A 27010-nucleotide genomic window follows, 5' to 3' on the forward strand; every position below is an offset into this window, starting at 1 on the left:
TCATGCAAAACTATCACAAATTTTTTTCAATTTTATATGTCATGCACTAAAAATCTGTCAATCTATTTTTAAGTCAATAATTTCTTAAATTAATTGTATTTCTGTTTAAAAGCTTTAGACCAACTTTTATTATTAATAGAATTTAATTTGATCTATACCATACATTATTATAATGGAAGGTAATTGAAAGAGAAAAAATTTTGCATCATTGGATATTGATAAAAGTTTCTCTAAGTTAACTGTAAATTTGTAAAAATTTAGTTTGCTTTAACAATATAAGTATGCAAGCAATGAACTTTAATATACTTAAAAGGTTTAATCTGACAATGCAGTTTATATGTAAATTACAAAATAAGAACATCTTTTTCTATTACTGCAATCTTAATTAGAAATGCATTGATCATCTTATCGATTACTTCCTATTCCTCCAAATTATTTTTATGCTATCTATGATTTCTTTCTGTGTCGCATGTTTTATTTCATTTTATGTTGCATATTCTAAGCATAGGCGAACTGCCGGGATCATTTTTTTACACATGTTAGTGTGGTAATTTTGTCTACTAAATGCTAAGTAAAGTGAATAATCGAACAGTACAAAGTCATACCTGTGAATTACAAGATAGTTTTATATTTTATATTGTCATATACTATTCATACATTTTTATTCGTACATAGTTATTGCTCTGCATTATTTATACGCGGAAAGAATAGTTTCGCTGAAGTAAAAATTTAGATATAGATCTGGAAATAATTTTTTTGAGCAATCAAAACAATTATGGGATATTTAAACATGAACAAAGCTACAAAATATTTTGATATTTTAGCAAATAATGTATTTGTCTTATTATGATTTTTTTTCAAATAAAGCAAAAACTTTCATTTATATAAAAAACAAAGCAACATGATTTTTTACCAATCTAATAATTATTTTGATCTAATAAAATTAATTTCATATCTGTATCCAATAAATTATTAAACACTTCAGCAAAAGCGCACTTTCCATGTATATTGTTGTCTCTCTTACACCTAACAATACGCAAAATTATCAATGTATGTAGATTTTACAATTTGTTTCCTGTGAACATATCTGAACATTTCATAAAGCCCCTAAATATATGTTTTGGATAATTGTGTGAAATAATTTTTTATGTCAAAATAGATTTGTAGGATGTTGAGTAAAACGTAAAGGTATCAACAAGAGATAATTGTAGCTCAATAGCGGAACGTTTGTATCAGTAAATCATATATCAGAATTTTTTTCAGATTTTTAGAGTTCAAAAATTTTGAAAAAATCATAATCTTTTGCTCTTAATAGGATTTTTTCACTGAGGTTTGATATGTTTTACATGATCTTGCTTTATAAGATAGTCTTTCTTGACTTTTAATAAGAGATTGTTGTAAACTGCTTGGTTCAGTAAAATACATATGTTAGATGGAGCACGAAGAACGTTGTAGAACGTTGACTTTACCGACCGTATTTCCGAGAACTTACGCCGCTCGAACCCGACACTGTCGCCATCGTCAGTCTTCTCGATTGATTTCGAAACGGAGTTGTCTCGTGACAGTGCAGACGCAGAGTCCGCTTTGTTGGCTATCCTGCGCGAATCAGTTAATAAAGTTTGAAAATTTCGCTAGCTTGCGTGCATCACCGGCTCCTCGATCTCGTAGATTTTCACACGTAAGACAAAGAGACAGGTTATATTTGCTACTCGGGAAGGTATCACGCGATAACGCGATCGCGCTTTACTCCAATTTTGCCGTGGTTAAACTCCGTGGACAAAGATCTGTTTATCATTGCAAACGGCGCCGTAGCTGGGAAGGGGGGCAGCAATGGAATCCGGCGACGAAGATACATTTGCTATCAGCGACGAGATGTCGGTGCAATCTCCGCCAACAAACCCCGTCTAGGAACACCTGCAGAAGGAGCTCACCGACGTCGTGAGCAGAATCGATCTTTTGACGAGAGAGATTGCCGAAACGATGGCGACCGCAGAGCGCGTTTTGGGTCCCTGGTGTCTGGAATGGCGAGCGCTGTACGGGGAAGACGCGAGTTCCAACTCGGATAGCGACGTACGTCATCGCGCGATTTTATTTGTAATATTTATGTAGTATTATTTTATTCTTGTTTACCAAATGATAAACAAGATCGAACGTTATCTGGGCGCATTAGACGATGGTTTCTAACGACCGCCATAGATCTTCTTTCGCAACTTCTGATTGGTTCACATATATCTTTCGCGGCTTCTGATTGGTTGAGATGTCTTGCCCCCTGTTTTTTCCCCTCTTGTTTTTCATTACGCAGTAGATAGGGGTGGAACCTGGTATTTTCCATTACCGTTACCTAGGAATTGCAGATGGCGGCTTTTCGACGTTCAAAATGCAAGCTCATTTTTGTACGCATATATACGGCATGTACGCTTCTGTGCGGCCGTGTTTCGTGCTATTAAGAGCCGCGATATTATAAAATTATAAAAAAATATTAGAAAGAACTAACGAGCAATAGCGTTACTCATTACTTTTCATCCTTGGTAATAGACTTTAGACTACATGAGGCGGAAGTTATGTTTGGTGAGAAGTAATGTTATTTTTTGTAATGAATATCACTTCTGTGTGTTTTATATATCGTATGTTCTTAAATTTTTCTCTTTGTTTTTGCAGGCGCATTAAAAAATTAATTTTATTGCATTTAATATAATTGTATTGCAATGTACACTCTATTGTTGATATATAGAATGTTTAATTATAATATTACAGCATATTTGATGTTACAGTTATGATGTCGAAGGAGCACTCGTGGTGAAGAAACCAAAACGCAGTAAGACTGATATAGAAAAAAAATTGGAGGTAGTTTTACAGTAGCAATGCGTTCTGCAGAACAAGTGGATTATTGGGTAGATCTGTACAACAGATCTTATTGGTGAGTTATTTGTCAATTATTCAATCTCTAAACGAAGATGATATAAGCAAGAAAAATATTGAGATAAATGTAAAAATATAAAAATGAAAAAAGGATAAACTTGTTTGTGCACAGAATATCATACAAATATTTCACACTTAATATTGTGAAGATTCAATTATTTTTATGGAGTTCTACTTTTTATTGATACTTCTTTAATGAAACATGCAAATATGCTACTGATTGATTTATTGTCTTGGAAATATATTTGAAATATACATTTTTATTATTTCTTGAAACAATGCAACTCTACAAAATGTTTTGCATTTCAAAGTGATGTAATGTGAAAAGTTAATTACCTTAATATTTTGTACCATGTTTTCTTGAGGCAGTACTATTAAGATCTTTATGGTGGTACTACATTTGTGCTTAGAAAGAGTATTGTGCAGTATTGTGCTGGAGATAACTTGGTGGCATTAGTTAGATACTCTTATTGCTTCATGCAAAACTGTTTATCATAAATTTTTTCAATTTTTTATGTCACTCAGTAAAATTCTGTCAATCTATTTTTAAGTCATGAATTTCTTAAATCACTTATATTTCTGTTTAAAAGCTTTACAACAACTTTTATTATCAATAGAATCTAATTCCATTTATACCATACATTATTACAAAGGAATATAACTGAAACAGTAAAAATTTTTAATGATTAGATATTGATAAAAGTTTCTCTAAGCTGATTGTGAGTTTGTAAAAATTTAGTGTCTTAACAATTTAAGTACGTAATCAATGAACTTTAATATATTCAAAAGGTTTAATATGACAACGCAGTTTATATTTAAATTACAAGAACATATCTTTTTCTTACTGAAATTCCACATTAGAAATGCATTGATCGTCTTATCGATTACTTTCCTATACCTCCAAATTATTTTTATGCTATCTGCGATTTCTTTCTGTGCCTTGTTTTATTTTATGTTGCATATTCTAAGCATAGGCGAACTGCCGGGATCATTTTTTACACATGTTAGTGTGGTAATTTTGTCTCTATTAAATGCTAAGTACTCAGGTGAATAATCAAACAGTATGACTTTATACCTACGAATTACAAAGATAAGATAATTTTTATGTTGTCATATATTATTTATACATTGTTATTTTTATATTGCTACACATTATTCATATGTGAAAAGAATAGTTTCGCTGAAGTAAAAATTTAGCTAGATATAGATTTGGAAATAATTTTTTTGTGCAATTTAAATAATTACAGGACATTTTAAGCATGAACAAAGCTACACAATGTTTTGATATTTTAGCAACTAATTTGTCCTGTTATTAAAGGCTTTTTTTAAATAAAACAAAAATTTAAATGTAAATAAAATACAAACAAATTTTGTATTTTATTTACATAAAATACAAAACATGATTTTTTTGACAATTTAATAATTTTGATCCAACAAAATTAATTTTATATCTGTATCCAAGTTAAATTATTGAACATTTTAGCAAATGTGTACTTTCCGTGTATATTGTTATGTTTCTATATCTAACGATACGCCAAATTATCAATGTATATAGATTTTACAATTCTTTTTCTGCAAACATATCAGAACATCTCATAAATTTCTTTGATATATGTTTTGGATATTTGCGTGAAATAATTTTTTTATGTCTTAAAATAGATTTGTAGGATGTAAAATATAAGGGTATCAACAAGAGATAATTGTAGTTTAATAGCATGTCTATATCAGTATATTGTATATCAAATTTTTTTCAGATTTTTAGAGTCCAAAAATTTTGAAAAAGTAGTATAATCTTTTATTTGAACACTCTTAGGATTTTTCCACTGGGGTTTGATGATGTGTTTCACATGAGCTTGCTTTATAAGATAGTCTTTGTCGACCTCTAATAAGAGATGATTTTAAAACTGCTCGATTCAGTAAAGTACATAAGTCAGATGGAGCACGAAGAACATTGTAGAGCGTTGACTTTACCGACCGTACTTCCGAGAACCTGCGAGTATGCGAGTACGCCGCTCGAACCAGTCACTGTCGCCATCGTCAGTCTTCTCGATTGTTTTCGGAAACGGAGTTGTCTTGTGATAGCGCAGACGCAGAGTCCGCTTCGTTAGGTTGGCTATCCTGCGCGAATCGGTTAATAAAGTTTGAAATTTTTGTTAACTTGCTTGCGTGCATCACCGGCTTCTCGATCTCATAGATTTTCATACGTAAGACAGACAGAGAGACAGGTTATATTCGCTACTCGGGTAGGTATCACGCGATCGCTTTGCTCCGATTTTGCCGTGGTCAAACCGTGGACAAAGATATCTGTTTATTATTGCAAACGACGCCGTAGCCGGGAAGAGGGGCAGCGGGGCAATGGAATCCGACGACGAAGATATATTCGCTATTAGCGACGAGGAGATGTCGGTGCAATCCCCGCCAACAAATCCCGTCGAAGAACACCTTCTGAAGGAGCTCGCCAACGTCAAGAGCAGAATCGATCTCACGACGAGTGAGATTGCCGAAACGAGGGCGACCACCGAGCGCGTTTTGGGTGCTCTTGAATGGCGAGCGCTGTACGGGGAGGACGCGAGTTCCAACTCGGATAGCGACGTACGTCATCGCGCGATTTTGTTTGTAATATATATGTAGTATCATTTTATCTTTGTTTACCAAATGATGAACGAGATAAAATGATATCTGGGTGCATCCCAGATGATAGTTTCTAACGATTGTCGTAGATCTTTCTCAATTTCTGATTGGCTCACATATATCTTTCGCGGCTTCTTATTGGTTAAGATTTTTTTCCCCCTTGCTATTTTCTACTTCTGTTTTTCATTGTACCACTGATAGGGATGGGAAGATTGGGAAGCTGTTATTTTCTATTACTGTTGGCTGTTGTCCAGGTATCACGGATCCTGATAGCTTGGTCGCATGCCGCACACAGCTATGCTCTCATTTATGACGTTGCTGGCACACTTTAGCACACGTACACGGCATGCACGCTTGTGTGCGGCAGTGACCAGAAGCTGTGATCTGCGATTCTTTTTACCTTATCGTTACTTTTATTTTTTTATAATGATAATTTGATAATATTACAATTTTTTATTATAGTAATGACGCTAGAGTTGGAAAATTACTTTTAACAAGTTTCTTGTCATTACCAAGAAAACATTTTTTATATAAAATATGTATAATTATATATTTTTTAAAATGTGGACATATTTGATGTATAATTATATAAATAAAAATTTTACCCGGGTATGCATTACTCATTGAAAAAAAAGTAACTTATCAGTTGACTCATTATGTAAGTAAGAGTAAAGTTAGAAGTTAGTATTTTTTAATGAGCAATGTGTAATGATAATGAGTTGATTGTGACTATTTCCCTGAACTTATTATTAGTACCAAGAAAAATTGTAACATTGTTAACAAATTATAAAACAATAATTATAAAGAGCTAACTTGTTACGAGTAACATTGTTACTTATTGTAACTCATTACTTCCCATTTCTGACAATAGATTTTAGTTAGTGACATGGGTCACTGATAAGATGTTATATTTTTGTTGGTTTTTTTTAGAACTCTAAAAATTCTGACGTAATATATTAATATAGACACTTTGCCATTGAGCTACAATTATCTCTTACTGATACCTTTATATTTTATCTAAACATCCTACAAATCTATTTTGAATTTGAGTTTTTTTTTAATTTTGATTTTTTCTTTTATTTGTATTTTTTTGTTATATGTATGTTTTTAAGTTTTTCTTTTGTTTTTGTTTTTGCAGGAGCACTTAAAAATTAATTTTAGTGGATTTAATGCCATTATATCACAATGTACTCTATTGTTGATATATGGAATATTTAATTATAATATTACAGTATATTTGATATTACAGTTGTATGATGTCGAAGGAGCACCTGTGACAAAGAAACCGAAACACAGTAAGACCAGTGTAGTAAAAAATTTGGAGGTAACTTTACAGTGGCAATGCGTTCTTCAGGACAAGTGGATTATTGGAGTAGATCTATACAATAGATCTAGTTGGTGAGTCATTTGACAATTATGGTATTTGGTCTCTAAACAAAGACAATACAAGTAACAAAAATATTGAGATAAAGATGTATAGCTATAAAAATAAGAGAAGGATGAAGATTTTGCGCACAAAATATTGTACAAATGATCTTTATTCAACAATGTTTTACCTTGTAAGTATAGAAATTCGTAACGTCAAGATATTTTTGCATCATTCAAATTCAATTGAGTTCTGCGATCACGCAGACAAATATTTCACACTTAAAACTCTGGAAATCCAATTATTTTTATCGATTTCTACCGTCTAGCAAAACGTATGCAAATATGCTGCTGATTGATTTAACGTTTTACTTGGAAATATATCGGAAATATACATTTTTATTATTTCTCGAAAACAACGCAACTCTACAAAATGTTTTGCATCTCAAAGTGATGTTATGTGATAAGTTAATTACCTTAATATTTTGCACCATGTTTCCTTGAGGCAGTACTATTACCATTTTTATAGTGGTACTACATTTATGTTTAAAAAGATTATTGTGCAGTTGCCGGGGACAACTCGGTGGCATTAGTTAGATACTCTTATTGCTTTATGCAAAACTGAGGCTATCACAAATTTTTTTCAATTTTCTGTGTCACGTACTAAAATTCTTTCAATCTATTTTTAAGTTAAGAATTTCTTGAGTCAATCGTAATTCTATTTAAAAGCTTTTTAGAACAACTTTTATTATTAATCGAATCTATACCATGATAATCTATACCATAATAATACCATACATTATTATAACGGAAGATAATTGAGAGTGAAAATTTTGAAAGATTGGATACCGATAAAGCTTTCTCCAAGCTGACAACTGTAAATTTGTAAAAATTGAGTATGTTTTAACAATTTAAGTACGCAAGCAACGAACTGTACGTTCATATTTGCAAGACGTTTGCATCATCGTTATTTATCGTTAATATCCATCGCGTTTTTATTCTCCAATGTATTCAATACAACAATTTGATAAACTTTAACATACACACTATCAAAAAGTTCAATATGACAACGCAGTTTATATGTAAATTACAAAACCAGGACATATCTTTCCTTTTCTGAAATTCCATATTAGAAATGCGTTGATCATCATACATCGAATACCGTACTTCCTATTCCTCCAAATTCATTTAGCGCTATCTACGATTTCGTTGTGTGTCGCACGCCTCATTTAATTTGATGTCACATATTCTAAGCATAGACGAAATGCCATGATCACTTTTTACACGTTAGTGTGGTAATCTCGTCTCTACCAAATGCTAAGTACTCCTCGGGTGAATAATCGAACAGTACGAAGTCATACCTGCGAATTAGAAAGATAAGATAAATTTACGTTTTATGTTATACATTATTCATATATTGTTATATATTATTATTGTTACACATTATTCATACGTAGGAAGAATGGTTTTGCTAAAGTAAAAATTTAGTTAGATATAGATCTGGAAATAATTTTTTCGAGCAATCCAAATAATTACATTTAACATGAACAAAGCTACAAATTGTTTTGACATTTTAGCAACTAATTTGATTGTCCTATTATGAAAGATTTTTTTTTTTAATGAAGCAAAAACTTTTATTTACATAGAAAATAAAACGACATGACTTTTTTGCCAACCTAATAATTATTTTGATGTAACAAAATTATTTTCAGATTTGTATCCAAGCTAAATTATTAGGCACTTCAGCAAAAACGTTCTTTCCGTGCATAATTGTTACGTCTCTTACACGCAACAATACATAAAATTATCATCGTACATAAATTTCATGATTCTTTTTCTGCGAATGTACCTGAACATCTCGTAAAGCTCCTCGATCTGCGTTTTGGATAATTGTGTGAAATAGTTTTTTATAACATCTTTCGTTTGGACGCCCTTGGTAGGATTTTTCCACTCAGGTTTGATGATGTGTCCTACATGAGCTTGCTTTATAAGATAATCTTGATCGTCCTTTAACAAGAAAGGGGTGGTTTTAAAACTTTTTGCTCGATTTAGCAAAATACATCTGTCTCATTTAATATTTTGCAAACTAAATATTTTCTTGAATCATAAAACATTCAGAAAATTACTCGTCTAACTGTATCGGCCCTTAAAAGGAAGCCGATGATTAAATCCACTTACATGCAGTGTCTCGAATTTAGCTATCACGTCAAATCGCACTTGGCAGGGCGTGCAGAAGTTCACAACTGGTGTCCAATGCATGTCGAGCTCGTTTCCCGCTCTCCACTGGCATAACAGCCATCGCACAAATTCCTCGAAGAGGGGGTATCTCGGCCCTTGTCTTGTATTTGATTTCGGATCCTGTATTTTACGAAAGATTCATTTTTTAATTTTTTGTTTGACATTAATAATTTTATCGATTGAAATCATCAATATGAATATGTTAATTTGTGTACTATTAGAGAAAGTCGACTTCAAGTTCAACTAATTTTATTTTTTTATTTTTTTTTATTGATTTGCATCTTTTATTTCCATGTTTATAATTCACTAAATTTTATTTTAGGAGAATTAGGATTAACTTGACTAGCATGAGAGAATCTGACTGGTTATTATTTATAAAAATCGTCGAAAGACATTACCCTTGCTCTGTAGTGCCAAACTATGTGTGCACCGAGGTTACTATGAAACGTGTGTGGCAGACTGTGCTCCAATTTGTCTCGATAAGCGCTAAGCAATCTTTCGAAGGGATGCCGCACTATCAGAAAACTGATGCTGTCGTTCAAAAATTTAGCCAACTCTTCCGCGCTGTGCCTAGGATACCTCTGTCTGGCTAGCGAAACCGGCACTGCTTTAGAGGCCTTCAGAAATTGCGGACTATATCTGCAAAGGTAGTGCAATAACGATTATTCATTGATGATTCATCACTGATTTATCATTTGTGATTTTATCAGTGGTACGATCAATTTATAATTAACTCATCCGGTTAGGGTTTTAGCAAATTAACGATTAGAAAATAGAAAAATTTACGATTAGAAATAACGATTAGAAAAATAGAAAATAGGGAAATTCTTTGAGTCCAGGATAGTTAAAGTAATTAAATAGCTATCTTTGTAATATTATCTTTTTGCAAACACATCTTGCAATTTACAGTCTGCAGCAGTACATAAATTGCGCGGTACATACTATATCTTCATCATTTTTGTCGTTTCTGCGAGAAACTTTAGTTACGTAAACAGCGATGGAACTTACCCCGCAAGTAAATTAAAGTTATACATCCATGATGTAGACGCTGCTTTGAAAACGTTACACCATATGAGATGGTACTCCCTATTTACAAGAAACTCCCAGGCGTTCGGCCTGTGAAGCGAGTCGTTGCCAGGGCGATCGAGTCCCTCCTCGGCGCATTTCTCCGCCAGGAATTTCCGCCTAGCTGTTAGACGTTGCTCGGTTTCCGCCGCCGTAATTTGCTCCAATATTTTCTCCTCCGGTGTCAGATTCGCGTCCTACCAAAGTGTATAAAGTTTACGATTCGTAAGAGAAAATCAATGCGAAAGGACGTAATTTGTAATCGATATCCTGTGTTACGCAGCACCATTCTACTGCTCGTTTAATGATGTCGCTTTTAATTAAGGTTCTTTAAAAATACGAAGTGTCGAGAAATATTACTGTCATTTACCATTAACTTGACCTAAATTAATAGTTAGTGGGCGGTTAGATATACCAGAGACCACTTCAATGAACTATAAAATGAGTCGGTGCTGCTGAATTATGAATTGGACACTGACGTAAGAGTTATGTATGTGTAAGATACAAAACGTGTCGAAAATTACTTGCTCGATTATTTTGCGTAATCTTTGTAATGCCGTCGTTGATAAATGACAGAAATGAGAAATTCACGGACGCAAGCTTTTTGCGCACAATTTAATCATTATTACTCTGCCAATTATTTCATTCTCTCTATTATCATTTGCGACGAGTAGCCTCGTTGATGCGTAGGTTCAAGTTATTACGTTATCTACTTAATAATAATAAAAAAGGGGGGGGGGGATTTGTTTGAAAACGTAATGCGCGAACAGAATTATGAATGAACATAAGCTTCTCGTGTAAAAGACGACCTTAACCTTTTATAAAAAGGTAAAAAAGGTGTGTGTGTCTGTGTAATACAAAGATAAAATAAAATCATACTCATGCATATAAAAAAAAACCATTTAAAGTGAAAACTTGATTGACACATGCACCTGGCGTGAAACTCTAGCATGTCTCTTAATAACACTCAATTACAATACAGGTAATTGCGAGATAATGAGTAATAATTATTATATAGCTAATTAAAACTGCACACGTGCGAAAAAGTTAGAGAACCAGTCCATCGATTGAGTCCGAAGAGTCCATGTACGCGGATTATAACACGAATCTTCCTGTCGAGGAAGGACTACGCCGCAACACATATTGACCTCCGGGGCTTGTAAGATTAATCCAATTTCCCAATTTTTGTAATTAGAATTTAAACGCATGTCTATGTGTTTAAATGTATGTTGCATTGCGCTGAATGCGGTCTTGATAAGTGCATGACATAATTGCATTTAAATTGGAGATTGTGTTACTTGTGAACGCATATTTCTCTTTTAAGGCGTGTCTCACGTCGCTTTCAATGTAATTGAAGCTCTTTTCATATTTAATTTCTCTAAAGAAAATGTTCAATTAATTAAAGTACGACTTTCTGATGTGACTTTATGAATAATTAATGAAAGTTAGCTTAAATAGTATTCGTATAGCAAACGTGATGTTTACAGGCGATAAAATAATGCATATATTATATCAATATAGTATACAAAAGATTACCTCTTACCATTTATAAAATAGACGGTAAGAGGTGATATTTTGTATACTATATTGAGACACATCCTTATTAAATTCGTATCTCACTAATAAGAGGCGGTAGACAATTCTATGATCTCATGAATTATCTGTGTATTCGGGAAATTGGTTTCGAGATTCTCATACAGTCTGTGTGTGTGTAGATATATAACTGTATACACACACACACACACACACACACACACACACACACACACACACACACACACACACACTTTGATTTACGTCATCCTTATCAATACTTTATTTTGTGAGGCTCATTCATATTTACATTAAAATTTTTGCAAGAATTCTCTAAGCGGTAGAGATCTTTCAGTAATCCGGTAATTACAAAAGCAAATATATCTTACGTCAACTCCCCCGGGATTGTAAGGATTAGTAATTTAGATTGCTACAGCCTGATTGCGATCGCGACGAAATCCCGCAGGGAGCGAGACCTAAAAGGCGTGAGAGGTAAAAACCGATTTTTTCTTCCCTCAATATTCGCGGCGAAGTCGTTCAGCGTGAAAAAGTCGGCATTGATATAGTATTGTGGTGTGGCGAGCTGGCAAGACCGAATGCAGAACTACCGGCTTCCGCTTATTGATTTCGATGTGGAACGCGTCTTGTGCGACGACGAATGTGGGCCACGAAGGGTGGTGGCGCATCGCGCGCGTTTATGCATTGGCGCATCATGCATACACGTGCCACCTGTGAGGCATTAGGGCGCACATCGTTATTTCTCTTTGTTACATTTCTGCGTTATTTACGTTAAGCAGTTATACCATGTTGTTATACGAGAAGATATATTCCGGTTGGGCAGCTTTCCTAAGTGCAATTAAATGTTAGCTTGTCGCGACTGAAGTATTGTCGTACGAGCGGTGTTGCAGATACTAGAGTCTTCCTTGCCAACATGTTTCCTGTTTCCTTTGTTTTGATATCATGTAACAACCGCCTGTGGCCGTAATATTTTTTTCTCTCTGCTGTTTTCTCTCTGCTGCTTGCAGTTATTTTTGGCCATTATTACATTTTTGCTCGGTGCATTAAGGCGTTACAAATAATTACAGTCTTTTGGATAAAAACGTCTCTTTTGTTTAAACGCGTTGAAATAAAAATTGTATTTTCGCTTTTAATTATCGTTAGCTCTCCATCTCTGTTACTGTTTTATTTCTGACAAAATTCAATCCACATTGGATTTTTGCGTCTCTGATTGTGAAACGTTATACTCCACGCTCTGATTCAAATCTTATTATTCTGCAAGAGAATAACTTTGTTAATAAAGATAATTCATGTTTTTGAAAAAAAGTTATGCGTTGCGATAGAAGTTTTTGTCTCGCGATTTTCCATTGTGTCGATATTAATTTTTTCCAATGGAAAACTTTTTGGCTTAAACACCCGAGATTTCATAGCAAAAATATGAAGTGCTATGCGTGTGTGATGACCATAACTTATCATACGAATGCCCCGACATGTAGAAACCTTTTTGGCGTTATACATTATCTTAATCGGATAATCTCGCTGAGCCAGAAAAATATAATACTTTGAACTTATATAGATTTCTCGTTTTGTCTTTGGATGATTTAAATCTTTGTTATTAGGTATCGTTAATAAAAAAAAAAAACATTCACTGTAAAAATTCAGTTCAATTATTTACAAATCTATTGTATGATTTTGAAAAAATTTTAAATTATGCAGTTATACAAAATCTCGAAATTATGCCATTACATTTAAGGTTTTTTATTTTGTTCGGAATTTTTGATATTTTACGATAAGAAAAAGAAAAAGAGACAAACTTCTTTTTGCTTTTTATACAATTTTTTAGCTATTTTTGTGGGGAGGGATAACAAATTTATCTTTGATAGTTTCAGGAGCTTTGTATGTTGCGATGACATATTCAAATCGATGCTAACGTCTTTCTATTGAAACGTTTTATTCTTATTGATACGTATGCATTTGTACGATTGTCTGATAAATTTCATAGCAAAAGGGTCAATGGATACATGTTGGTTCCCAACTCGCAAAATGATTACGTTCGAAAGTAACTTTAACTACTTTTTTGGATATTTAAATGGGCCATATCAGGCGGGCACTGATCTATGTACCGCATTGCGCCTGGAAATGTGCCAATCTATGGTCGTTATGCTTTACGTAAGGCAAACGTTTTCGGTTTCCCAAGAATCAGGGGGAAGAATTCTGCGTTCCCTCGAAATTAACTTTTTTTTTTTTATGTGACCTCTTTCACGTCAGGAACGTATAACAAGCTTTCTTAGAATAGCACATTTATAACATGTTTAACGAGATAAATGTTTGTTTAAACATTGGCAACTTAAAAATGGAACTCGGCGCGCAATTATTGGAAGAAGAGTTAAAATTGAGATTAATCAGCATTGCGACTTTCGTTGAATAACGTTGAAAATTGGCGCAAGTTCAATTATATGCTCGAATTGGAAACTTTAAATGACTTTGGAGAATGCAATTGAAGCTATTGAATGTGAAACGTCATGCTAATGTTGAATGATCGACGATGGCAAACGTTCGGTTTTCGAGCTCCATAAATTGTACTCGAATTATTCGAAACAATGTAGAGCAGATTTCTAGGGTGCTTAAAGACCCGGAGAAATATTACTGGTAAAACCACTACGAGAGATATAACTCACCTCCAGCGAATTCCCGTGCTGCAGAGTGTTAGTGCCATCCTGACCTGACAGTGCTAGGACGATAAGCGCCAGGACACCGGCGGCAAAAATAGCACGGCGAATTCCTGCCAAGACGCGACGACGTGGGGTCATCTTCTCCCGGAGAACGTGTTTCCGTCTGTACTCATATCGGACTGAAACACGTTTAGAGCGTTACCATACGGCGCCTCTTAAATAATGAATCGCTATAATTAATCAGTGATCCGCCGGGCCATTACGTTAATTGCGTTGTCTGTCGATCTCTCGCCATACCGATACTTCGGATCTTGCTAACGAGGACGAGATTGGGTGATAAACTAAACCGTTCCGTGAATGTGAACGTAAACGCTTTAGAATGTTCCAAGCCCCAGGTATTATGTTCCGTCAGAAATTATTCAGCACACCCCGCGATTTATAGCTCTCCGAGCGTCTGATAGTTTGGGAGCCGGTGAACACTTTGTTGTATCATTTCAGCAAACTTGATTTGTCAATTTTATCGTTATTTTTATTATTTTATCATTACAGCAGTCATAGCAGCAAAGCTGATATTTTTTTTCTTATTGTTTATGATATAAAAAATAATAAAATGACAGTCTGTCAGTGTACTTTCGGGACGATACAATCTGTCATCCCCTCAAATACGTCAAGAAAATAGGATACAATTTACGGAACACGTTAAAAAATGATACAATTGTGTAAAAAAAATACAATACAATTTTATTTCAGCAAAGTTGAAATTTAGTACAATAATAGTTATATTATTTTTTTAAATAATCAAACAAAAATCAGCTTTGCTGCTATAATGTATATTACTTATTTTTTGTATTTTTTATGTATATTTTTTATTTTTTACGAAATAAAATGGCTTTTGTAGGCTTCTGTCCCGGAAGAGTGACGGCAGACTTCCGTTTTAACAATCTCAAGTATAAAAAAAGACGATAAAATTGATTAACGAAGTTTGCTGAAATAAAACGCAAAAAATGTTCACTGGCTCCCGGACTGTAACGGCATATGTCGCTATCATAGTCTGGGAGCCAGTGAACATTGTTTGTTCTAGCGAAGCAATCGTTTTAAATTCGAGGTAGTGTAAATAATCTTTTATTTAACGACAAAATAGACGACGATAGAATTAATGACTCGTGTGGTTTGTTGTCTCGCAAATATTATGTTTCGCAAGTTCTACTTTAACAAGGAAGCGATGATGACAAATATACCATTACGTCTTCGTGTTCTGACGTTCGACACGAAGACGAATGTTCGATCCGACAGCTGAATCGGTTACAATCTTCTTTTAGAATTCTCGTAAGCAATTCTCGTTACATGACGTGCATTTCGCCCACGTGGAAAGACGACAATGGATGCATTTGCAATAAATAGATTTTTTCCGCATATCGACATTTCAATCAACTAAATGTAAATGCTCTTTATAACATTTCTATTCGGTAAAAGGAAACTTTAATTATTTTTCTAATTAACACAAATATTTTTTACACAGAAAAAGAATTGGCATCAAATCAACAATCATATTTTCATATATAAGCAAGAGTGTACAATTTTTTGAAAGAATTTGATAATTTCAAACAGACATGACTTATATGAAGAAACAAATTTCTTATGTCTATTTAAGATAATCAAAATCCTTCAAAATATTACACTCTTGTTTATATTACACAGAGAAAATGATTTCTTTGCACTTAACAAATTTTATTGATTCAAACATTGATTTGTTTGGATCATTCCAAATAAATTTGTATCCAAACAAATTTATCGAAACTTGTATTAATAAGTGCTATTAATAATAGTGCTGTTTTCGTAAAATAATGGAAGTTCGAATAAAACAATATTTTTATTCAAACAAATATTTTGTATAAGCATATGTTGTTTTAATCAACACTGAGAGAAAAGATTGTAATTCAACAAATACCAATATCCGTAACAAATATTTATAGATACAACAAATATATTTGTTGAATTAAAATTTTTTCTCTCAGTGAAACAACTTTTAGTCAAAGAAATAAAAATACTAATGAAATGTTTTTCTCTCTGTATATGAAAATGTGATTGATTTAATAATAATTTTTTTCTGCGTAATACTTATTTCTGTAATACGTCGAGTAGTTTTTACAGACACACGCGTAACCGCTCAAGAATACACAAGTCGATGATTCAGATGACACGATAATTAGTTCGGCGAAGAAAATTTATAAGAGCGCTGTGTTTATTTGCGGAATACTACGTACGACGTGAGAAGGAGGCGCGCCAGTCCCGATGGGATAGGTAATCAGTTTCGCATTTCCCGGTGTTGGTATGCGTTTGTCCGTGTATATCGAGATCGCGAGTTATTCGCGCGCCAAGCAGCCGTAGAGCAGCCGCGGAAATGTGACCGCATCCACGCGATAAGCGTTCGCGCGCTGCAGAAATTCTCACGGTCAGTATGCCAGCGGTAACGCCGGCGTGGATGATCCCACTTGCAGTTGACTTTCTCGACGTTGTTGCTAGCATAATCGTCGCGTTTGGCTGCACGTCGAATGGCAGATTTACCGAGATTCGTCATCATTGTATTCTATCCGCTCGGATTACGCGGACCATTATAATGAAGCCTCGTAATATTGTGATACGCAGGAACGATCGGATTAGTCATTGTTTGCGAGAAGGAAGCTTGAAATTCATTATTTCATGCGCAATGACAACATGAATCAAGGATAACAATCAGAGTAATGAGGAGGAAAAGATCTTAAAATATAACATCTTGAGCAATAAAAAGAAACGGTTCTAGATCTCTACACTCAAAAAATATTTTGCTGATGTAGATTTCCAGATGTCAGGACAAAAATTTATCGCTATTTTTTATATCTGTTAAAATATTATTTGTTACATATATAAATTTATAACAGCAACAGAAAAATTTTCTTTTTTAATTTCACAAACAGTTCACATCTGATATAAATTGTCTTCGTTATTTAAATTGGTTAATCCTTAAAAGAAGTATCAAACACATGCGATATCTCAATATTTGCTAATTATTTATCTACCTCAGTTAATTTTTTACAGCCAAAAAATTATGGCTGTACTTGCAGTACCATTCTTTTGAGTGTGTCACGTTTCTTCGTTGCTTCGCAATTAAATGGTAATTATTGCTGGCGTTTTATGAAACAAAGTCTCTTGTCACAAGGATAATCGCGGGTAGGTGTGTAATTATCGAATAAAGCGAAGTGGTAGGCTACATAAATCTCGCTTTTTTCGAAACAAGTTTCGCGCTGATGTATTGCTTGCGTTGCGCTTGACAGGTAAAAAGAGTCGAAAAGAAAAATTGCACAGTTGCGAAAAAGGATTTAGTAGGGCGTATGCAAACTTTTTTGCGGAGGTGTGCCGCAAAAAACTACGTACGATCGAATTCTATCAGGGTTTATAGAACAAATGTGCTTCAGCAATAGCTCATGGTATCAGCATTTGTCAGTGCTATAGATGTAACACATAAAATATGACGAGTTATAGGTATCGCTTTTTACCGAATTTTTACAAATTTGCTATCTTGACACATGTAGAGATAACAACATACGAAGATAATGGTTGTAAATTTAATTATCGAGACATTTCAATATAGTTGTTTCCTATAATATTTCCTGTTTATATTACATAAAATAAACTTGTGTGTTGATTTTATCGTATCAGTCGGTCACTATTTAAAGCAAAAATGACTTCTTTCCGTTTCATACCGTTCAGGTAATCTATTGTGCCCATTCATTTGAAGTCACATAATCTTTACGTAACTCTATTCTTCACTATGGACTCGATGCATTTAGTAAAATATACTTTTCCTGCTTCATTGTCATTATGGAAAAATTGAAATCTACTAGATACTAGATTACTAGGTATCTCACTTTTAAATTTCGCTAGTTAGAAAAGAGAATATACATATTTCCTCGAAATACACAACCATTGTGTAATTACTTAAAAAAAAATTAAATAAATAAATAAACCTAAGCGATATGTATTCTCACTTAAAAATTTTTCTATTTTAATCCAAGTGATGTATTTTAATGGAATATAAAACTTAATCACAGAACCAAGTTTCTTTACATAAAAATTTTTTTTTAATTTTAATTGAACTGATTCATTTTGTAGTGTTACGTCTTTAATTCTTCATGACTAAATTTTATATTTCATTAAATTATGTCACTTGGATTGGAGTAGGAAAATTTTTAAATGGAAGTACAATAGTATTACTTGGGTTTTATTTTTTAAAAGTAGTTTTACAACAGTTATAATTCAATTCATGTTATTATCGAAAAATTGCAAATTTACTAAATAGTAAGATAAATATTACTTTTTATTTGTAATGAACAATATTGTGTAAGATAAAATTTACTTAAAAATGATAATAGTATATAAAATAAGAAATAATTGAAAGCGATATCAGTAGGATTATTCTCTTGTGTAACATTAAAATGAATGTATGTATAAAGTAGAATTCATGTTATTCGCCAATAGGCCATCTTCGTGCGATATAATGCGAAACGGATCCATACTAGCGCTAGGATTTCAGCATTAGATTACATAAGCCTGGACAATTCTGTGTGCATGTGACTTATGTTTTCCGTGAGATTCGTGATGAGAGAAACGGTTTGCTCCCACAGCGAAGGGAACGATCTTTGATCTCGACGTGAATGGAACCGTTGATTTGTAATTCACGATTACATTTGCTTTGTGTACCCGGAATAAGAACTTATTACTGAAGCATGTGACAACGGCAGATGTCAGTTCAAGCATTAGTCTATTATCATTTGATTAGAATTTTGTCACAATGAAAGATAAATATTTAAATATTAAAGCTCAAATTATTTATACAAAAAAATAAATACATGAGAGATAAGCCACGACCAAAGAGAGTGAACAGATAAATAGATACATTTATTCAAAGAAATTTAAATACAAATCGTAAATGCTTCTAAACCGTTACTAAGTCTTTTTCAACACTTCCATTAATCCATTAATATAAAAATAATAAAAATTAAAAAGATAAAAGATGTCCTAAAAATTAATTTTAGGACAGCATCATGAATTGATAATAAATTCAATGTAATAAATCTGATAATAAATTTAATATAACATGTAAATAAAGCAATTTAACATAATAGAAATAAATTACTGTCAAAATCAAAGTCAATCAGATTATAAAATTCACAATAGTTAATAAATAATCGTTATTAATTATTTCTTGCACGTTGAAATGAATAGCTAGACTGAAATCGAATAAATCCAAAAAAGGAAAAAAACTAGCATAGCGTGATGTTCGAATTTTGCCAGTATTAAAACCGCTCAAATTATAAAATTAAATTATAAAAATAGCAAGTATAGAGATACATATAAAAAATAAAATAAATATAAAAGAATTTAATTTGGATAAAGAATTTAATTTGGATGGATTGAAAAAGAGGCAAGGTATTAGTAGTCCTAATTTAAACAGTGCAGTTCATGTTGACACAAACGAAAAGACAAATGCGACTATTAAACAATACATCTTTTTCGTGCAAACAAAAGACGAATGAGATTAAGCAAATTATTTAGATATAATGTATTAAATGATACTTTAAAAATTATTATTAGATAGAGAGTAAAATAAACACAAGAAGCATCAAGAAACTCTGTATTTTTTTGTAAAATTATGTTGTTTTTTTGTTTTATATTTAACATTTCAGAAATTAATTTTTTTCATAATTAGAATTTTGAATCAAGAATTTTTATATTCCAATTAAAAGATCTTTAATTATAAAATTTATGATATCTTGTTACTGAATGTGTCTTGATGGCTCCATCTTTATGTTTTTTAAATTCTAGTTTTTAATTGTCTCTTCGTTTGTCCAACGTGAGATATTGCAGTCGACACAACAAATTTTGGAGATAATATTGCTGTGGCACTCTAAATGTATTTTGTCTTTATGTACCTCAATGAAGTTATTAATTTTGTTTAAATATCTAAGACCAACAGTAAATGGAGATCTGTTTACCAGCGATGCCGTTATCTCAGATATATTGCGGATGGTGCGACAAAGTATTATTTGATAAATTGTTCATTATCAACATTACCTTGAGAAACGACTTTATTATTAAAATTAGATAAAAGTTTAGTAATAATCAACTTATTGATCCTTTTGTTGATTTATTTAAAAATAAAGAATTTTTAGAGATAAGTAATTCGAAAAAGTTGCTGATATTTCTAGAAAGAATTAGCTGACGTTTAAAGGAATTTAAATTTCATTGTTAAACTGTAGAATAGTTAACATTACTGAAATTATTAAAGAATCTTCACGTAATGCAAAGGGTTACCATGCACATTATACATAAAATCAGGTCGAGACAATATTTGCGCACGAAACAGATTCGTGCATACAGACGGGTGGATTAACAAAATATCGTTAAGATTTTATTAGTCACGAATGTTATAATTCGGTAATTTGCCTGGCAATAGATCGAGCAATAAAAAAAGGAAGTACCGTCGCGTGCATTCTGTTATAGAAACATCGAGGACTACTTTTGCAATTGCACTTTTTCAAGGATGGGTTTATTAAAACTAGCCTTGAAATCATAATCGTCGACGACAAGCAACCGCGAGAGATATATTAAAGGAATCAAATTGCAGATAAGATTTCACGTCTCTTTCTAACGTCAATTAATTTTGACCTTAATTTAAATTGGCCGGTTGTGTTAATTAACATTGACTCGATTAGGTCATTTCTTTCTCTACGTCTGCACTGCGGACAAATCTACTCTGTATAAAGAGATGGTGAGAATATCTAATTTGTAGTTAGTTAACTCGAACTATCTGCTATTTGACTTCTACTTCTTTCTAAAAGCCGAAAGTTCACTGATTTATGATTAATCGTTGATGTTTTTAAGGCCCAGTTTAACTAACGAAATTCTAATTTAATTCTCTCTCGATTTTTTTTTATGATTCTAGTTTACATTGACAATAATATATGATGGAAGAAGAAAATTTGATCAATCACGATAGATGTTAATGATACGGGGTTTCAGCAAAATTAAGTTAATTTACAGTCTTTCAATGCCGTGTCACGAATATGTTAAAATTCCAGGTTTGCTGCGAAATAATCACGTGATAATTTTCACTTTGGTCTAACATTATCGCTCACCGTACACGCGATTCTATATTACGTTAGTTTTATCTTTGCCGTATCCCCATAACGTTATCGCGAAAAAGTAACGTTTCCTGGATGACGACGGGCGATCGGTCTCGCGGAAAAAAAGCGGTCGTGTACAGCTGTGCCAAAGGTTCACGGGGTCAGCGGGTGGCCTTTCTAATTCCAGGATTTGCGCGCGGGGGTCGCGTTTACCACCCGGGAGAGAGTCTCATTTCTCTCCCAGGTTGGGCATCGCGTGTATCGCGAGTATATACCTTCTCCCGGCATATATCCAACGACGGGATCACTGACGCATTTGTTGTCGCGCGCGAGCGTCGTCGACGGGCGTCGTTTCTCCCCCGGATCGGTGCGCTACGCGTCGTCGGTGCGAGGGAGACGTCGGACGTGGTCACGCCGCAGGAGGCAGGAGCGCGCGGACGCGGTGTGTGGTGCCACGTGATGCGTGCCGCGTGTCGCCAGGAAAAGTACGATGCCGTACGATCACGGCGGCATCGTGCAGATCACTGAGACCGACCGACCGGCCTGTTCCATAAGCGCCTCGGCGCTACCGCCCGACCCGTCCCACCAGGGCCGATGCTTCGCAGGGTGCTCTCGCGATAGGCGCGTTGTTTCTGGCTGTAAAATCGGAGCACACGAGACACTATTTGGTCCAACAATCGTTCTTAACATTCGTGGGCCATTCTATTACAAAATAAAGGAAATTAAGTCTAGATATATTCTAACACCAAATTGGGAAACCAAATTAAAGAGAAATGGATTCTTTCCAAATTAATGTTTTCAAGTTTGTGTATATAAAATTGAATATCATACGTACGTATGAGAAGTACCAACAGAATTTATTCTTTATAAATGGAAATATATTCTTACATATACATACGTTTTTTGTGGTGTCTTATGTGTAAATGAAAACAATTTATGTTCTATAAGAAAACATGTAGTAAAATTGAAAATGAGAACAGGCTATAGATGCATTTGTAAATGGGAGCTGGATGAATATGAGAGGACAGTAAATATTAATCTTGATGTCGGGGTATAAATACCCGCAGCCAGACCTGCGGCTTGTCTGCTTCCGTCCATTGGTCGGTTTTTTCGCGGGTCGATTTGCCGCTGGACGTTTCTCGCGCAAACGCGCCGCGGCTTGCGAGCCACCGCGAGCAAGTAAACGCCTTCTCGGTCGGAGATCGATCAATTGAAATTGAAATTTAATTACTAATGATAACTCGTGATTCGCGAAGTATCGAGCGTGTCGTACAATCGTGCAAACTGCTGACGTTGTTTCCAAATTGCGGTTTGATATTGGCAACCTGCGTTGCGAAAAAGTGACATGAATATTGCATCGCGATTACACGATTGCACGCAATTAATATTTTCCGAGCTTACTCGAATGCGAGTTAATGAATACATAAAATGTGTTTAATTTTATATAATCAGAAATGAAACGAGCTATATTTTTATGTTGGATTAAAATTTCTACATTCTATTATAAATTTCCGACATTTGTTTATTGTGAAGCATTCTTCATTAAAATATAGAAGAGAGGAATAAAATATCGACAAATAAGTATATCGATTAACTGCAAATGAAAGAATTGATATTATTTTCTTTTTATTATTGATTTTATTTTCTGTTAGTTGAGAAAATCTCTTACTGTCTCGATCTGATTTCGTACGGCTATCTTCACCTCATCAGTGCTATTAAATTGTTGTGGCGTTTGAAATTCCTTCACCCACCGACTTCCGGTTTTTCACTTGAAGAAATTTTTAGTTTGTTCGACAGCGCTGATGAGGTGAAAATAGCTATACCAGATTGCGTCAAGACGTCGGTAGCAGACTTCTTCGACGAAACTTCTACTGTGATACAATATCTCAATTTAGAAAGCAACGGACTGAAAAGTAGATTAGAGTGTAAGATTGCGTCAGAAAAGAATGAAATTGGAAAAACTTTTCTCGCTTATATTTGCCTGTTTAGCTAATCAATGTTTTTTTTTATGTCTGATGAGAAGACAAATTTAATTAATACAAATTTTATTTTATTTATTTTTAATTACTTTCTCGCCATTTAATACGCTTTAAATATAACATATAATGTTATTAAAGCAAGAAAAACATAATAGAGAGGAATGTATAAAATATTGCGTTTATATTTCATAGAAAGGGAAAAGAGGGAAGGAAAGTAAAATTTGCAAATTATCAGAGCTCCCTATAACATCGCAATTTGCATAATAAAATTATTCTACCACCGTTGATATTGCGTTATTATACATTTTGCAGGAACATCGTGATTAGTATCTTTGTTCTCGGGTCAATTTGCATAGATAATGTCGATATAAGCATTGCTTTCAAGGTCGATTCGTGCATATCCGCCAACTTAACAACTGCATTATCTGTGCATGACCTGATTCTTATTCTTTTGGGAAAAAGAGCGTATGCATAATTTTATATATATATATATATATATATATATATATATATATATATATATATATATATAACAACAATAGTAGCTGAAGTATTATCAGGAAGTAGCATTTATTAGAAAATATCAAAATTAAATGCGTATATTCTGTGAGAAACGCAAATCGAGCGAACGAAGAAATAGGGTTAAGTAGAATTGTCTAATGGCGACAATTAGGACAGTTTATTTTTTACGTTCTACAAGTGGTGCAGACCAACGATAATTTACCTTCGATTATTCTTGCATCGATATCTTAAATTGTTCGAACAATAAATCTGCCAATTCGAATGCGACGCATTTCTTCTGCCATTTTTATCAGTGTGATGCTGTGGATTAACATTAAAACATGATTAATTAAAATGCAAGCTGTTTGCCGTTTCAATTAGCTTTACATTGATCTACATTCATGCAGTATGCATACATTATGTTACGTAACGTCAGGGGTTTTTATACGCGTGTTGAATACGTATAAGTATTGCACATATACAAGTCGTGCATTATCATCGTTAAATGAGGCAAATATCTATATCACGTGGCACATCGTCATAGACGATGCTAAAAGATTTGCTCTATCTCCTTTTAAAAGCTTTATTTCGGAAATATCTAATTGGATGACACAACTTTCCTATCTGTGACGTCAATATTGACTTTTCTCGGGGAAAGCGTGAGACATCTCCTTCCCAAGACCAGTTTCTCCCAACAAATTATAACATCACATCACGATGCAAAGAGAACTTATTATCATAAATACATAATTTAATTATACATATATATAGGATAAGAATTTTTGACAGCTTAAAATTTAATTTTCTAAACTAATGTACTTATCGTTTGGATATTTTACGCGTTTTACATTCTATAACGAGTTGAATAGTCTAAAGATGTACACAGTTATGAATATTGAATTTTCCACAAATCAAACTTTATATTTTTTATTTTTATTATATTTTAAATCAACAAAGCTAAATTCCAAATAACAGGTAATTATAATTTGTTTATTATGTTTATATTTTTTTGTAAAGCAGTAGTAATATTATTTTAATACGATTATTTTAACGCATACAAATTAACTGAAAACTGCGAAAAAGAGAAATTCTTAGACGCGATAGTCAATAGCGTAAAAGTTATTGCCGTTACGTAAACTTTCTTTGCAGCACGTTGGAGAATCCAAGATATTATCCATACGTGTTATCTATGCGGGACGAGCAGATTTCCGGAGAATCGGCGTTCTGGAAATTGGAACAAGAACGTGCTTTCCACTCGGAAAAGATCAACTCGATCCAACCCGGAGCCGTTGTGGCGACAACGGTGATAGATCTGGGATGCTATCCGATGTTCGATCAGGAGCCTGTCGTCAAGTGCTGGGGTATAATCTCATATGAGATAGATGATACACAATTCCAAATCCCAGTGCCGTCTATCCAGCTCTCCATTAAGAAAACGCTTGATAGTTCGTGTATAAAGTTCTTAGATGAAAGAAGATACAATACGATATTAGCCCTGAAAAGCACGTCTACCATAGAGAAGGTTGTTAACGTTTGCTTTTCGAGAGATGATCAAGATGATCAAAATGGATCGGGCAATGAACTCTTTCATTTCTTGATCAGAAGAACCTTTGCAAAGGTTTACGACAATGTTTTTTTAATGAAAGAACACGGCTCCCTGATGTACTGCTTGATTGAAGTGCAATCGATCGATGTCAAGGAAGCTCGTATCCGAATCTTTGCCAGGTAATGTATTGCTGACGAGCGGAACTACGCTCTTCTTGGATCGCTATTTATGGTAACGTAAAACATGCTATGATGAAAGGTAAATTTACATTATTTAACAATACGTTTGCAGATCTGTCAATCAGCTGAACGTAATATTGCATCTTCTGCAAGACGAATTTCAGAATGTATTTGTTGTGGACGAGACTAATGATTGCGTCGAAGCTGCGGAGGCTCTGATTCGCGAGTTAAAGATGATTCGCGATAAGAAAAGTATTCGCGACATACAAGAAGCGAAAGTGATAACAGACTTACTCATTCCTTAAATTCTACTTACTATTATGTGTTTATAAAAGATAGTCTTGTATTAACTCATTAGTTCCTGATTTTTTAATTTTTTTTAATTAAAAAAAAATATTAAAAAAAGCATTGGTAGGTAATAAAAGAAGAAAATTTGAAAAAATGCTGTTCTATATGTAGGACAGTGGGAAGAAATGGGTTAGTACGAGGTGTAATTGTATGTCATGTATAAAAATATAAGACTGCAATTAATGCAGCAATATATCATTCAAAAAATTAACATCGACGAAATAGAAAAACGTTAGTGTAAATAAATCAAGTTTTTATTATTTTGTATAATTTGTTATCTACCCTTCTTATAATATTGATATAATGATTATCGAATTAAAATTTGATATTGAGCTAATTGTTTTCTTTTTTAAGAGATTTACTCGGAGAAATTTTTTTTTATTAAAAAAAAATACATTTTCTTGAAACAATGTATTTTGATGCAAGTATTTCTTCTTTTTAAGTAAAAATATTTATTTTTAAATGAATAGACATATTATCTTACTATATAATTTTGTATTTTTACATTTTTTATATTTAAATAATTTTATAAATAAACTAATAATATTAAACTTGATTATGTTGATTTTTTAGATTAAACAATTTGATTATCTTGAATATAAAACAGGAACCAACAATAGATTATTTTCTAGAACTGCAAGAAAAGATTTCTTGATTAAAAGTTATTTTATTTACATAAATATTTTAATTAGGAAATTTTTGACTTGACTGGCAAATAAATTAACTATTAGACCAGTGAGTAAATAATTTTTTGTGTTAACTAAAATTTTTTGAAGACATTTCAAGATTTTTTCTCGGTGTATGTAAATTAATGTATAAATCTTCTTTTATTATGAAATATACACTACACATGTAGGTAGGTACATATCTTCGC

General features: G+C 33.3%; 2 protein-coding genes across 4 annotated transcripts; one reads left to right on the plus strand and one right to left on the minus strand.

Annotated features, from left to right (window-relative positions):
- Positions 1-1384: 1384 nt before the first annotated feature.
- Positions 1385-26396, plus strand: LOC105193135. Of its 3 annotated transcripts, XM_011157482.3 has the most exons (5): positions 4778-5162; positions 5252-5511; positions 6800-6948; positions 25213-25788; positions 25901-26396. In XM_011157482.3, exons 2-5 carry the CDS (start codon positions 5275-5277, stop codon positions 26091-26093), a joined length of 1155 nt encoding a protein of 384 aa, XP_011155784.1. In that variant the 5' UTR covers positions 4778-5162; positions 5252-5274; the 3' UTR covers positions 26094-26396. The 3 variants fall into 3 exon arrangements, with proteins under 3 accessions (XP_039314492.1, XP_011155783.1, XP_011155784.1); XM_039458558.1 differs by lacking the exons at positions 4778-5162; positions 5252-5511 and adding an exon at positions 1385-2070; XM_011157481.3 differs by having other exon boundaries at positions 4774-5511.
- LOC105193134 (carbohydrate sulfotransferase 11) lies at positions 7071-22114 on the minus strand. The gene is made up of 7 exons (XM_011157479.2): positions 21859-22114; positions 14427-14599; positions 10162-10415; positions 9552-9792; positions 9094-9273; positions 8765-8922; positions 7071-8276 (listed from the first exon to the last, which is right to left on the minus strand). Exons 1-7 carry the CDS (start codon positions 21869-21871, stop codon positions 8189-8191), a joined length of 1107 nt encoding a protein of 368 aa, XP_011155781.1. The 5' UTR covers positions 21872-22114; the 3' UTR covers positions 7071-8188.
- Positions 26397-27010: the final 614 nt, after the last annotated feature.

This window comes from Solenopsis invicta, chromosome 16, assembly GCF_016802725.1.
Source record: "Solenopsis invicta isolate M01_SB chromosome 16, UNIL_Sinv_3.0, whole genome shotgun sequence".
Lineage (NCBI taxonomy): Eukaryota > Metazoa > Arthropoda > Insecta > Hymenoptera > Formicidae > Solenopsis > Solenopsis invicta.

Excerpts from the sequence above, each read along its gene's own strand:
- LOC105193135 (XM_011157481.3), top strand. The coding sequence starts at position 5,275 with ATGGAATCCGACGACGAAGATATATTCGCTATTAGCGACGAGGAGATG. Across the intron at positions 5,512-6,799 it reads GTTCCAACTCGGATAGCGAC|TTGTATGATGTCGAAGGAGC; the intron begins GTACGTCATCGC and ends TTGATATTACAG. Across the intron at positions 25,789-25,900 it reads CGTATCCGAATCTTTGCCAG|ATCTGTCAATCAGCTGAACG; the intron begins GTAATGTATTGC and ends ATACGTTTGCAG.
- LOC105193134 (XM_011157479.2), bottom strand. Across the intron at positions 9,274-9,551 it reads TTTGGCACTACAGAGCAAGG|GATCCGAAATCAAATACAAG; the intron begins GTAATGTCTTTC and ends CGTAAAATACAG. Across the intron at positions 8,923-9,093 it reads CTAAATTCGAGACACTGCAT|GACGATCAAGATTATCTTAT; the intron begins GTAAGTGGATTT and ends TTCTTGTTAAAG.